Here is a 14,971-nt window from a genome sequence, read left to right as displayed (position 1 = left end):
TGAGGAGATATGATCGAGATGTTTAAGATAATGAAAGGTATAGATAAACTAAGTGCAGATTAATTATTCAACAGAGTAGAGAGTGATAGTGTTACGAATTTGGAAGCCTTGTGCACACAGACAGACAGCTGTCCTCGTAGCTTAGTTATTTTGATAAGTACGTGTTTCTAATTATAATCCATCCCCTTTGTCTCATGGGAATTAAGTGTACGTGCACTGCGCAGTTATTTGATAGATAGGATTTTTACACTAATGACAAAGCCAACAACAACACTGCTCAAGGAATTGTCCGAGCTCTTCACGCGCTCACGAAGCGTTTCATTCTGGCGCCAAATGAGAGAATGCGTCATTTTACGGCCAATGGGCGACGAGCGGATCAGAGCCGGGGCGGTCCTTTGCAAGAAGGCGGAGCAGCGACACACGGTCCGCCCAATGAGAGCAGGCCACGCATGAGCGGACCGCGCCCGAGAAGGACGAAAGAAAGGAGAACAAATAATTGTGTCCCGTCTGCTCGAGCGCGTGGTCTGGTTCTCGAATCGCATCTCTCGACGCTGGTCTGGTCCCATCTCGCTGGCGCTGGTCTGGTTCTCGGATCGCATCTCTCGATGCGTGGTCTGGTTCTCGGATCGTATCTCTTGACGCTGGTCTGGTCCCATCTCGCTGGCGCTGGTCTGGTTCTCGGATCGCATCTCGACGCTGGTCTGCGTCTGACTGCCCTGGTCCTTCTTCTGGCGACCGGAGCTCCAGGAAGGGGTGGATGTCCAACCGCGCGCTCGCGGCCCAGGTAGCCAGCCGTCCTGACTCCCAGCCAAACTATCCTCCGCGGCTGGAGAGCCGAATAAAGACTACTTGGGTCAGTTTCTTTTGGGTATTTGTGTGTGTGTGTGTGTCCTGTGGGCCCGTCTTTAAGTAGCAACTGGTTAAGTGCTTTTGCTGTACATTATTTGCATCCTTTATAGTCGGTTTAACTCTGCCCTTTGTGTTCCTTTCGCCCACCCCCCCCTATTGTAAATAAATACCCCTATTGTTGAATGTTTCAGCTCGTCCTTTCCTTCATTGGTTTAGCATGGTGCGTGTTGGGTGATGAAAAAGGCCGTTGCTGCTGTAGTTGTGCATTTGGACCGACAGGACCTCGGTAACCATCCGCTCGGGTTATGCACGGGTCGAGCACGGAAACGACTCGTCTTGTTCGAGCTCCGTCGAGGGTGTGAATTCCTCGGTAGCTCGCCACGTGGGCCTCTAGGTATTTTGAAGTTTGGCAAATAACCCTGTCCCACGTGGTTGAATTATTGACGATTCACGGTCCTGTAAGGGACCCGTACCTTCGGGGTTATCCGAGGGTAACGATCTGAATTCCAGGTGTTCGGTGGAGTTGACTACTGCTCCATCTAGCGGTCGTGCTCGCCGCTGATACCCGGCCCACAACAATAGAACCAGGGGCCATAGCCTGAGAGTAAAGAAGAGGAGAGTTAAGACAGTAGTAAGGTTGGGGACTTTCAGAAAGTAGTTAATGCATGGAATGGTCTCCCTGGAAAGGTAGTGGCAGCAGGGAAGGTAGATAAGTTTAAATTAGAATTAGATAGGAACCTGGAAGTTATGGAGATGGAGGGGTATGGAGATGTTGATAAGACTTTTAGGTAGTTTGAGTATTGATGGGTGATTGTGTATGGAGTGCTGTTGGTGGGGGTCTTGTTAAGGGGGGTTATGTGGTTGATGTGTGCTTTTAACCAAGCCTATGCCCCCTCTCCGAGGGGAAGAAAAGAAAAGACAAAAAATGACAACAAAAACTACAAAAATAAAAAACTACAAAAATAAAAACAATATATTTTTTTCTTCAATCAATTAATTTTTTTTTTGCATCTTCTTTCTTGGATCTTGGGTTGGTGTGGTGTTTGCCCAGGCATGATGGGCTGAATGGCCCCCACCTGTGTTGGATTTCCTTGTTGTGTCTCAACCTTATAGAATCAAACGGCTTGACCAATCTCCAACAAATGATGCAAACATGCTGGGGGTACCCAGGGTTAGGTCATCGGTACAAAACAATCCCCCTCCCCTCCATGACGATTGGGGGGGGGCACGATGCATGCCGTTTACTGACCCCTGCTGGAAGGAGGGCGTATTATTAGTCATGCCCCCTCCACCCCCCAAGGCCATGTGTTAGTGGTTTCCAAAAACTCGGAAGAGTTTAAAGCTGGAGGAGATGTCTTTCACGAAGAGTGGGCCAGTTTCGCCAGCATCCTGAACCAAGGACAAATTCCTGCTTACAACTGTGGGTGGCAGTTTGGTCTTCTTGGGCATTCCTTGACACCTGAAGGTTACATCGCTTACCATCTCAAAGTGTGGCTGTTCTCTGGGCACTTACTGCAACATGAACAAAAAAAATTCATGCTCCCAGGTTGATCGCACGTTGCAGTCTTCGGCAACGCAGGGCAACCGTGACCATTCGGTGCGACATATTTAAAATTGGTGCACATTATTTTCATGCCAAGTGCAGCCAATCAGCTGACAGAATCACGTGATTGCAAAACCTTGCATATTGGACATTCTCATGCATGTTGTTTTGTGTTTTGGCTGTCCGGGGAAATCTTTATTTATTTATTATAACCGCTGTAAAGGTCAGTTTTAAACCGTCTGTAGTTATTGATAAAAAAAGAGAGAAATCATAAATCCGAGACTCACCTGCGATGTCCCTTGTTTCGAAGAGTAATACCAGTTTCCACAATCTCCTCCAGGTCGACCATACCTGTCCCAAGTGCCACACCTAACAAATTTTTACACTTTGGTAAAGCTTGCAATCAAAATTTCAAAATCATCAAATTAACACACATGACATAGTTTATTTTTGTTATGTGTATGTCCAATCGAGGAATATGTCTTGTCCAAAAATGATAACTGACATGTACAAGGGCAGTTTAAAGATATAATTTGTGTACAACTTTGCTGAACTGTCCACAGCTTTTCAAACGTCATCGAGTTGAGGAGGAACAGCAAACCTTCCTCACGGGGTGGCAGTTACGTACAGACGCAGCTACTAGTTACAGCTGATCAATTGACTGACGTACAATACCAGCAAATTCTTCACGTACTTACCCGACTCGGTGGTGTAACGGGTAAAGCGTCCGCTCTGACTCTGGAAGGTCGCGGTTCAGACCCTGGGTGAGTCATACCAAAGATTAAAAATGGTACGTCCTGCTTCTTTGCTTGACAGTCACCATTTAAGTGCAGTGAGAAATAGGGCACCATTGTTGTGGCATCACTGGTATCCAGAGTGCCCCAGGAAGTGAGGTACTTCCCCTAAGCTCAATAGCTGTGTTTGGCTCATCCAACAGTGCTGTGATGCGTCGCGTGTATTCATGTACACGTCCATGTATGTGTGGCAGCTCCGCTATGAGCCTTACATTGTTTATTTAAAAAAAAAAAAAAAAAAAAACCATGTTATCCTGGTAAAACCATTCCTTCCAATCAGATTACAACACAAACTTTGAGGGACCATTCCTCTTCCAATGAAACCATGCGAAGAGCAATGGTCTTCTTTGAATGGGCAGAGAATGCCAGCCAGTCTGGTCGTGAGGACATAGAAGACTGTACATGAAGGCTGATCGACCACTGCAATTCACTCGGACGTACAATCAAAAGTTGTTGCCATTCTTCAGCTGAATCGAAATATTACCTGTACCGAGATTACACAGGAAGCAGGCATTTCCGATGCAGGTGTATGCTGCATGCCGACCTAAAACTGGGACTCGAGAGTTCAAAGAACACCTTACCCCAACAGTCTTGAGAAACAAGGACATGGGTGGGGTCTGTGAGTGGTAAACTTGAGTGGTCATGATGACATAAAATGCCATAATATTTTGTCCACGTACCGCTGTACAGGAGGGTTTTGAAAGTGCCAAAAAGGTAATTTATAGGGATGACAGGTTGGCCTAGAAGTATGCATACTCACTTCTAAATTGTCTCGCCTGGGTTTGAATGTCACGCTAGCTATAAACTTTCATCCTGATGTTTCACAGGCAGGGTGATTCATCAATGTGTGTCTTCCCTTGGATGGACGTAAAATGGGGGTACCATCCCATTTGACAGCATTCGTTGGCAGATGTTAAAGATCCCATGGTGTCCTTTGTGAAGAGTGGGCGAGCTATCGCTGGAAGCCTAAACAAATCACAAATTACTGCCCTAACCAGCAGAGGGCATTGCATCAGCGGCACAACCATGTCCTCAGCCAATGATGCTACCCCACAGCCTTGTGCTGCATGTGAACAAAAAAGGTGATTTGTGTTCTACAACATTCAAGTACATAATTCAATTGAAATGAAATTATTATTTTATAGGGTTGTGGAAAATAAATAAATAGATTCTTTTTTGGAAATTTACCACCATTGATGCTGTGTCTCTTACACCATCCTGACACATTACAACAGTTGTTCGTGTCCTTTATGACATCACTAAGAACTAAGCTTCTTCTTCCGAATGATTTTCAATTTTGTTTAACTGCCAGACAGAATAAAAACACGATCTTGGTCCTCTCTGCGCATGTGTGATCGGGACAAATTTAGAGCCAAAGTATTGTTAAACTACAGTACAGGTTCATTTTCTAATTCGTGTTCAAAATATAACATTCAATTGAAATCAAGTTGGTTGTTCCTCAATCATAAACTGACATTTCTGGACACAGCCAGACAAAGTGAACCAATTGTTTAACCGCACTTTTTGCTGCACACATGCAGGGTAAAAAAAGGGGGGGGAAAGAGACTATTTGTAGGAAATTGGTTTTCCATTTGCTCAGTGATGACCACCCTGTTCACATGCATTTTTATGTGCATGACTCATCTGCAGAGCTGGCAAGGCAAGGGTGACATTCCTGGAGTGAATTCGGATGGTGGATGAAACATTGCTACATTAACCTGATTCACAGTTGAAGAAGCAAAGTGCTGAATGGCAGTCACCAGTCACCAAGAAAGAGAGAAAAAAAAAATCACTCATTGCAGCTAAGGAGTAGCGAAGGTGATGTATATCATGCTTCCCCCCCCCCCCCACCATGCCCTTGCGATCGATTATCCTGTGTACCAGGATCAAACGGCGAAGGTGCTGCCGGGAAAGAAAACGTGCCCAGCGCCGCGTCAGAAGCAATCATAATTTCTGCAAGACGACGTGACCTTCCTCCATGATGGCACGGCATCTCATTGACAGTACGAAATGTAATCCTTGATGCAGAAGTGGCATTGATAAGTTTTTCCACACCCACCTTATTCCCTTGATGTTGACGAAAGAGCTATTACTTGGAAATCAGTTATGAGATCGTGGGAGGGATGGATCAATGAGGCCACGCAGGAATTTCTGCATTCGATTTTGAATCGCTTTGTGAATTACTGAGAAGTTTCTCATCTGTGATCATAAGTGCAAGTTTGTGAACAATTAGAATTCAATTAAAAGTTCTATTTTGACATTTTACACACCAATTTCAGATGTCCAACATCAATAAAAGTACATCTGACATAATGCAAAAACAATTTTTTTTCCCTCCACGATTTTATGAGTGATTGCTCATGTCTTCAAAGCGTCTATAATGCAAGTCCAACACTGTGACACTGCCCACCTGTCGTGCAACGTTCTGCATCGGTTTCTGGAGTCCAGCCGGCATCAGTTAAAGCCAAATCTGCCGCGCAGAGTGCCATCGCCGCAGCAGGAGATGTAGCTCGAGCCTCTCCACTGCTTATCGCTGCACGCTCGTTGAATAAACCGGGGCCGTCACCTCTTGGAACCAACGCGGCCACACGACAATGCAGGCCAGAAAATAATTCTCCATCCAATGTGTTGAAGCCAGTTTCCCCACGCAGCAAACGGTGCCATGCATGCTCGGCGCCGACTCCGAGCGGTGATATTGCTCCGAGTCCAGTGATCATAACACGCCGTGGTTTTCCATGGAGGTTCGACCGACAGCAAGTTCCAACACCCAACCGTGTGGTCAGTCGACAAAACCACCACAGAAGGCGACGGTGGGGAAAGATCTGAGGCATTGCCATCTGATATCATAGGTCCTGAAAAAGATGCCATGGCGACACAAAATAGATCAAGAAAATATACAGCTACAAAGATGGCAGTGCAATTCAGGCAAAGCACGAGATCCAAGCCCACAGCTTGTATGCAGCCCAATCATTTCAGTAAATAAGTGCAGCCTGTGCTCAAATTGTGATTTATTTATTCTTGCTGCTGCTGCCCCATTAAATCTTCTAATTGTTGAAATGGTGTAATAGTCTGAAAAGTGTAGCAATTCATTTCAGCAGAGCAGTTGAGTAGATGAGAGTATGAGAAAAAAATGGATGGCTTTGTTTCGGGAGAGAAATGATGTTGAGAGGCTTTCTTATGAAAGAGTGAATGGACAGAAGAAGGAAAGAAGAAGGAAAGAGGTATACGAGCTTGGCAGTAGAATAGCATGGTAGCTTGTACGACACACCTACCGAAAAAACAACAAAATGCAAGCAATACTGGGCAAAAATGACATGCACAGAGGTCATTCGCTTCAAAGACAGCCAGCAAAAGGTTAAATTGACAACGAAGCACCGCGAGCAGTTGTAGGTGCTGTGTTTTAACGAGCGTTTCTAAATATGCTCGTAATTTCCCTTTTATGTAATCCCCCACCCACCCACTACAATATTCGCTGGCAGTCTGAAGCTCTGTCTGTCTAGGGCGAAGCTTGGCTTCCTAGCCTGACTCCAACCACAATCTGTAAACTGAAAAAACAACAAAATCAAACGTCCACCATTTTGGTCCCTATTTATCGGCCTCAGGCCTCTGGCATGCATTTGAAAACTGACCAACGTGTCTTCTATCCTGAAAAAAGGTATGTTTTGATTGCAACCCATGCAGAGGGGAATGAGGTAATGTATGTTATTTTTGGGAGCAATCAAGGAAATTGTCTATTACCTATACACCGCCCAAATAAACATTTCGTACACTCAAAAGGACTTCTGAGTTTACGTACATTTGAAAACGGAACAATGAACGTGTCGTCTATCATAAAAGAAAGGTACATTTAGATTACACCCAATGCAGAGGAAAGAAAATATTCATCAATAAAATAATCCTCCCAAGTCAATCAAGTCAAGGCAGAAGTAAGTCACTCCACACCCTCCACCTCCATCCTCTCCCCTGTGCACAATCCTCCCCCATACCCCCCCACCTCATGAGTTTAGCATCAAATATGAAGAGGGCTGTTCCAAATAATATTATACATGTTTATGCCCGTGGGTGTCCCACGAGTCTATAAAATAAAGCAGGAGTGTCTGATTGTCTGTCTATCTGTCGATTCATCCCTGAACTACTCCATCAGTTTCAAGGCTAACCTTGCCAAACTTTCTGGGTAACCTTTCCCAGCGTGTGTCCGAAGGTGGGTGGGAGATTTCACAAATTTCTCAATTCAATGATTTTGAGTTTCCACCTGTACAAAGTCAGTTAGTCACTTGTCTGTCTATCTGTCTCTCTCTCTCAGCATGTAAACTCTTTCACGGGTTCGACATGAGCAGTTTCACCAATAACCACATGTGGAAACATTTGCTGGTTTGGTCAACCATCATCATTGTTATCAGCTTCATCATAATCATTAAAGGTACATCGATTTTACACAGTACGACTGTCAGACCCCGGATCACATCACAGATGTGTTTTCGGAAAGTGCGACGAAAACCAAAGCAAGTTTTCTCATAAGAATGAATGGAATAAGTGGGGGATGCGTTCCTAACGTCACCATTTGAGAAATTATATTTTGCTTTTTACATATAATATTACTCTTTTTGATTAATGACACATATTCAAGCACACATATGCATTAAAAAATTCTTTTTTTACCAGACTCATTTAAATAAAAACAAACCTCTTCACAAGCGGTCAAAAATAGCTGTACATCTTCTTCCTTCTTCAATGATGGTCAGCATAATTATAAACCGGAAACAAGCTTAATAATCCATTCGACAAATAACACCGAATTTAATTGCTAAGGTCACACCATGACGCCGCCACTTAGCCAATCTACAGTAAAGTACAATTCTTTATGTGCCAAGCAAAGTACGGTTGTTCTTTTGGCGATTTTGCGATCTCTCAATTTGGTACCTTAGCCATGTATTCTGTCATGTTTATCAAATCAAAACACCACTTTTTATTTGAAGAGAAGCAGCAAGGTACGAAGAAGAACTTTATCAGTCTTGTAAGTTCTGAAAACGCTCAAGAATAAAAGGTACGGCTCTCAAAACGACACAAGTGTGAGTTGAGACGACGAATATTGAGAAGTGGTATTAATGACGTGACGACAAATTTGTGAAACGACATAAAATGGGGCGACGTAAACCGGGTTAACACTGTACTCCCACAGTTTTTGGGCCAGTCCCACCAAATTTTCTGTGCACTTTTGGGATCCATGAACGTCATGCCCGGATGAACAACAGTGCCCGAGGAGCATAGGACGGGGGCCCTTCATATCGGGGGGACCCTCAACCTTTACCCTGATTTGCCTTTTTACTTTTATTCATCATTTATCAGCCAACTGCCATGCTGAAAGTACATCAGCAACCCTAAGCTAGCAATATTTCCTGGAAATATCTTTGCATTTCCGCCATATTGCATACTCGATAATTGGATGGCCTCCGAGCATGCGATGCATTCAGTAAATGTAATGGTGAAGTATTTCCTCGCCATGTATTGTAATCATCACTGATTAGCACCACGAAGGTGGTGAAGGACTGAAGGTCCATTCACCAAATAACTTTGCTCTCCCACATCCGGCATCTTCCCCAATCTCACGAGAGTTCCGTCATTCCCCATCCCCTTCATTTTCAGTTTTCACCGATTCGCTCAGAACTCAGTCCGGTCGCCGGGTCTGAAGTCGGATTCAGAGATTCACTGAATCTCTGGCAGTGTACCATGACGCTTCTGGTGGGGGTATAGAGCACATTCATGGTGAGCAGCAGCCCTTATAATATATGGAAGTGCAAAATGTGTGATAACTCAGCGAACACACAAACTTTAAGCCAACATCAGCTCCGACGTTCGGCCGACGTGATTTTGTCCGGTGGGCCAACCGATTACAAACAAACGTTGGCAAATCGACGTTTTTACAACAAATTGCTTTTACTTTTACAAACGTTTACATCGTCCAGGTGCAATGTGTTATGTATATTGTGAATAAACAAGGATTTATTTATTTTGGTAATTACAACTTGAGATTTCATCATTAATTATTATCATTGGTTTATTGTGTATTTATTTCCCAGTTTGTCGTCATGAAATCCCAGAGAGGCAGTTTTTAACTTTGAATGGATGAATGGTTCACAGAGCGTAACACCTTCCTCATCCCAAAATCGGAACAAACCCAACTCCCTCTCAAATATCGTCCAATAGCGTGTTTACCGACAACGTACAAACTTCTCACTGGATTTATCACATAAATGATGCACCACCGTCTCATGTGATAAAACAATAAATTTCGCTATTTATTTGAATTTTTTGTCAATACAAGGAGGGAGAGGTGTCCTTTACAGATGCTGTGCCAAACAAAGGTCCTCAGGTATCTTAATCCAGCCCTGCTGCGCATCCTAAAGTGGGCGAAAGTTTTCAAAAGTTTTTTTTTTTGAGATTTTGGGCTCCCCCACCCTTGCGTAGCACAGGTACCTCTCGCTACTGATTAGTAGTTGTAGTCTTTAATTATAAAAAAAACTCAAACCTGTCCTTTTGATGGCCTTTTATGTTCCACACCGGTGAAAAAAACATGGAAAATTGCTGGATGTAATTTCAGTTTTCGCCTGAGTTTTCGAAGCTGGATAGTGTACAAATACAGGATTTATAAACAAACTGTATTTCATATGTGCATGGACATGTAATTCACATATTATGTGCAGTGAAAAAATTGTGTAGATTACATCGTTTCTGGATCTGCTGAATTGTCCGTACGCATTTTGGGAAACTACGTGCGGTATCCAACTCAAGATGTCCAAATGTCATGCAGTACATGTCTATGCCTGTGGGTGCTGGTGTACCAGTACTCAATAAAGCCTAATCGGTTTGCACAGGAAAGAATGGCAAGGACCAATAAGCATGCAGGTTTTTGGAAATACGAATAAATACTTAATGGACACAAGACAGAACTAGAAGGGCACTCGGTAGTGCGCATACTTCCACCACGCAATGCCTGATCCACGAGAACATATTGGGTCCAATACATTTTTTAAATATCATGCGAACAGTACTATATCGTATTTGTCCCCGTCTCTCAATGGTGACGAATCACTTCAAAAATTAAATAACGATCGTATCTATATCCGGAGTCGGATGTTCACCACAAATTGAGTCAATTCGCCGTGGTCACAAACGCAACGTGTCCACCAAGTTTCATCCAAATCCGTCCACAACTTTTTGAGATATCGTACGAAATATCATATTTGACCCGATCTCTCAATGGAGAAGAATCAATTAAATCCGGATCTTCACCAACACCTAATCAGTTCGTCCTCGTCACACCCCCAACTTGTCAACAAAATGTCATCCGGATCCGTCCACAACTTTTTGAGATATCCTGTACACAAACAAACAGACAAAGGGGTGAAAACATAACCTCCTTCACCTTCGATGGCGGAGGTAAGAATTAAGGGAATCTCGGCTGAAATACAATAAATAATCTTAATAACTCACAAAAATAGAGCAAGAAACTAAACCTCTTTCAGGCCCACACGCACAAGAACCATTCAAACAAAAACCGGGTGAGATTGAAAGCAGTCAGCAGGCAAGCTCCAGGTTCAACGGCAGGTGGCAGCAGCTCGTGAAGGTAGGAAGTGCTGTCAGCCCCGTTCAACAGTCAAAACACACAAAAACTGTGCAGTGAACTAAAAAGCAACCTCTTCATTGATTCTCCATGCCCTTGAGCATCAACATTAGCGCTCCCCTGTCTGCCAACAAACCACACGATGCCCCACAAACCCATATTGCATTTTTTTTCCATGGAACTACTGCTGGAGAATCTCCATTCAGAAGCTTCAACATGTTCCATCACATCCTGTTCCTGAAGGCACTTCTGTTGGACAGGGACGGAATTAGGTTTCAACGTGGTTTTATGTGAGGACGATTTTATCAACCCTAAGTCACCCGAGACTAGCACAGGGAATTCAGTCTGTATTTAATTTTGTGTAACAGCAGCAGGAGACTGAATATGTACTTGCGATCGGAGTTTCCTGTGGAACACCGCTACTTGAAGGTATATCTGAGCTAGCAGCAAGACATGCAAGTGTCTTACCATTGATATTGACAGTTGATACCCAAACTCTGAATCAGATCTTTACTAAATGGTATGAAACCATTTTTCATGACATATCATTTAGCCTTAACAGATTTATTCTGGTGTTTGACAGTCGACTCAAAACAACCAAGTACATGAACATATTATCAGCAGTGTAGGAATTAAACAATTCCTGGCATGGTTGTAAAGCATCATCAACGAAATGCTTCGTGACCAGTTCCTCATTCATCAGTGAATCATTTGATGTTTTTACCCTCCGTTTCCTGTCTTAAATACTTCTTTTCAGCATTTTACCAGGCCATGGAACGCAAGTTTAGGTGGCAAAACATCGTCCTCCTGCAGGACCGAGACGCCTTTCATATTCGGGTGAAATGTCGGGGAAGGAGAATTCGCTCTCACCCACTTGCCGAGACACGGACCAGTAGCGGCTGGGAGAGGTGGGGGTAAGTGTGTAAGAGCGGATGGGGGCCGAGGAGATAAAGGGATGTCTGGACTCCGGGGGAAGAGGAGATCCGGGGAAAGCGGAGATGTCTGGACTCAACAGGGAGAGAAAATGCGAACTGCAGTTGTAACAAGGCCAATTCCCAGCTCTCACAGTCATAGGTTTCCGAGGGTCTTCTCAAATCTAGCGGTGTCCTACCGGGCATCGCTCTGTATTCCCGTCCTGTCCACCTCAAGTCTTTCTCTCGTGGTACGAATGCAGGCCACAAGGACATGGGATAATTAAGGATCTTCCGTTCATTCGTTGGTTTGTGGGTGCGGATCGATTAGCGAGTAAGAGGTTTTATTATTAATGAATAAAGTACCCACCCCTCGGGCAACCTTGTTCCAAGCATGCAACACGTTCTTCTGACGCATACCTCTTTATTTGGACGGTGTATAATCAACAGAGAGCTCTGTATATGCAAAAAACACCCCAAAAGACCCGGGTTACGTGCATGAAGCAATAACGTACCTCCTGCTTACAATTCAAAACACCTCGCAGTACTGGAAAACTTGGGGACAAGAATATTGTACTGTAAATGGTGGAGACTTGTAATACCCTGCCATACCTGGAGGTGGCACCACACGATACACATTTACATTGAGACTGTGTGTCCCACTCCCCCCCCAAAAGTCCACTGGCAAAGCAAAAAACACCCCTATACATTAACTGGTCATGATGATCGTCTATCGCAAGTCTGGATGTAATCAGTCCAGAACTGTAGGAGTAGCGTGACAAACACGCAACCGTGTTCGTTCCGGTCAGGGAATTATAGTGAGGATTCATTGTCAACTGTTATTCGTGATTGCTCGTTCTGCTCCCTCCCCGTGCCGTTATTGTTTCCAAATACACTTGGTCTCGGATCAATTCTGGCTGTTCCGGTAGTTTTGTAAGTCCCGTTAAGAGTTGATTGGTCAAGCTCTCCAAACTGCCAGACGACCGCATCACGTGACTCCGGCTCGCTTGGCCCTCGTTAAATCAGTCACGTGATTGCCCATAGGCGTAGCACTTGGGTGGTTCGGCAGTCTGACGACTTGCATAATATTTTTATGGTCAGATAAAGCCTGATGTTGGCTTTCTGGTTGGGGTGGCGGCTTGGGATCCTAGGGTCCTGAGTTCAAGGCCGGTTGGCCGCTGAATTAATATATACACCAGGAGGTTGACTCAGCCTGTCATCCTTCTGAGGTCGGCAAAATGAGTACCAGTGTACTGGTAAGGGGGACACTGCATCAGCGGCATATCCGAGAAAGACAGAAAGAGACACAGAGACAGAAAGAGACACAGAGACACAGAGACAGAAAGAGACACAGAGACACAGAGACAGAAAGAGACACAGAGACACAGAGACAGAAAGAGACACAGAGACACAGAGACAGAAAGAGACACAGAGACACAGAGACAGAAAGAGACACAGAGACACAGAGACAGAAAGAGACACAGAGACACAGAGACAGAAAGAGACACAGAGACACAGAGACAGAAAGAGACACAGAGACACAGAGACAGAAAGAGACACAGAGACACAGAGACAGAAAGAGACACAGAGACACAGAGACAGAAAGAGACACAGAGACACAGAGACAGAAAGAGACACAGAGACACAGAGACAGAAAGAGACACAGAGACACAGAGACAGAAAGAGACACAGAGACACAGAGACAGAAAGAGACACAGAGACACAGAGACAGAAAGAGACACAGAGGCACAGAGACAGAAAGAGACACAGAGACACAGAGACACAGAGACAGAAAGAGACACAGAGACACAGAGACACAGAGACAGAGACACAGAGACACAGAGACACAGAGACAGAGACACAGAGACACAGAGACACAGAGACAGAGACACAGAGACACAGAGACAGAAAGAGACACAGAGACACAGACACAGAGACACAGAGACACAGACACAGAGACACAGAAAGAGACACAGAGACACAGAAAGAGACACAGAGACACAGAAAGAGACACAGAGACACAGAAAGAGACACAGAGACACAGAAAGAGACACAGAGACACAGAAAGAGACACAGAGACACAGAAAGAGACACAGAGACACAGAAAGAGACACAGAGACACAGAAAGAGACACAGAGACACAGAAAGAGACACAGAGACACAGAAAGAGACACAGAGACACAGAAAGAGACACAGAGACAGAAAGAGACACAGAGACACAGAAAGAGACACAGAGACACAGAAAGAGACACAGAGACACAGAGACAGAAAGAGACACAGAGACAGAAAGAGACACAGAGACAGAAAGAGACACAGAGACAGAAAGAGACACAGAGACAGAAAGAGACACAGAGACAGAAAGAGACACAGAGACACAGAGACACAGAAAGAGACACAGAGACACAGAAAGAGACACAGAGACACAGAAAGAGACACAGAGACACAGAAAGAGACACAGAGACACAGAAAGAGAGAGAGAGAGACAGAAAGAGGCACAGAAAGAGACACAGAAAGAGACACAGAAAGAGACACAGAGACACAGAAAGAGACACAGAGACACAGAAAGAGACACAGAGACACAGAAAGAGACACAGAGACACAGAAACACAGAGACACAGAAACACAGAGACAGAAAGAGACACAGAGACACAGAGACAGAAAGAGACACAGAGACACAGAGACACAGAAAGAGAAACAGAGACACAGAAAGAGACACAGAGACACAGAAAGAGACACAGAGACACAGAAAGAGACACAGAGACACAGAAAGAGACACAGAGACAGAAAGAGACACAGAGACACAGAAAGAGACACAGAGACACAGAGACAGAAAGAGACACAGAGACACAGAAAGAGACACAGAGACACAGAGACAGAAAGAGACACAGAGACACAGAGACAGAAAGAGACACAGAGACACAGAGACACAGAGACACAGAGACACAGAGACACAGAGACACAGAGACACAGAGACACAGAGACACAGAGACACAGAGACACAGAGACACAGAGACACAGAGACACAGAGACACAGAGACACAGAAAGAGACACAGAGACACAGAAAGAGACACAGAGACACAGAAACACAGAGACACAGAAAGAGACACAGAGACACAGAAAGAGACACAGAGACACAGAAAGAGACACAGAGACACAGAGACACAGAAAGAGACACAGAGACACAGAAAGAGACACAGAGACACAGAAAGAGACACAGAGACACAGAAAGAGACACAGAGACACAGAAAGAGA

General features: G+C 44.5%; 1 protein-coding gene across 2 annotated transcripts in view; it reads right to left on the bottom strand.

Moving 5' to 3' along the window:
• Positions 1 to 14,971, bottom strand: part of OXSM (3-oxoacyl-ACP synthase, mitochondrial) — a 28,206-nt gene that overhangs the window by 6,827 nt on the left and 6,408 nt on the right. For both annotated transcript variants that reach the window (XM_085850842.1, XM_085850843.1), the window contains exons 2-3: positions 5,597 to 6,038; positions 2,680 to 2,761 (exon numbers count right to left, since the gene is read on the bottom strand). In XM_085850842.1, the coding sequence (XP_085706968.1) occupies positions 2,680 to 2,761; positions 5,597 to 6,023 (509 nt within the window). In that variant the 5' untranslated portion in view covers positions 6,024 to 6,038. The remainder of the gene's footprint in view (positions 1 to 2,679; positions 2,762 to 5,596; positions 6,039 to 14,971) is intronic.

Source organism: Eptatretus burgeri, chromosome 13, assembly GCF_056783735.1.
Source record: "Eptatretus burgeri isolate ZD-2024b chromosome 13, Ebu_testis_v1, whole genome shotgun sequence".
NCBI lineage: Eukaryota > Metazoa > Chordata > Myxini > Myxiniformes > Myxinidae > Eptatretus > Eptatretus burgeri.
Note: the sequence above shows the minus strand (reverse complement) of the source record. Positions and strands in the feature narration are given on the sequence as shown.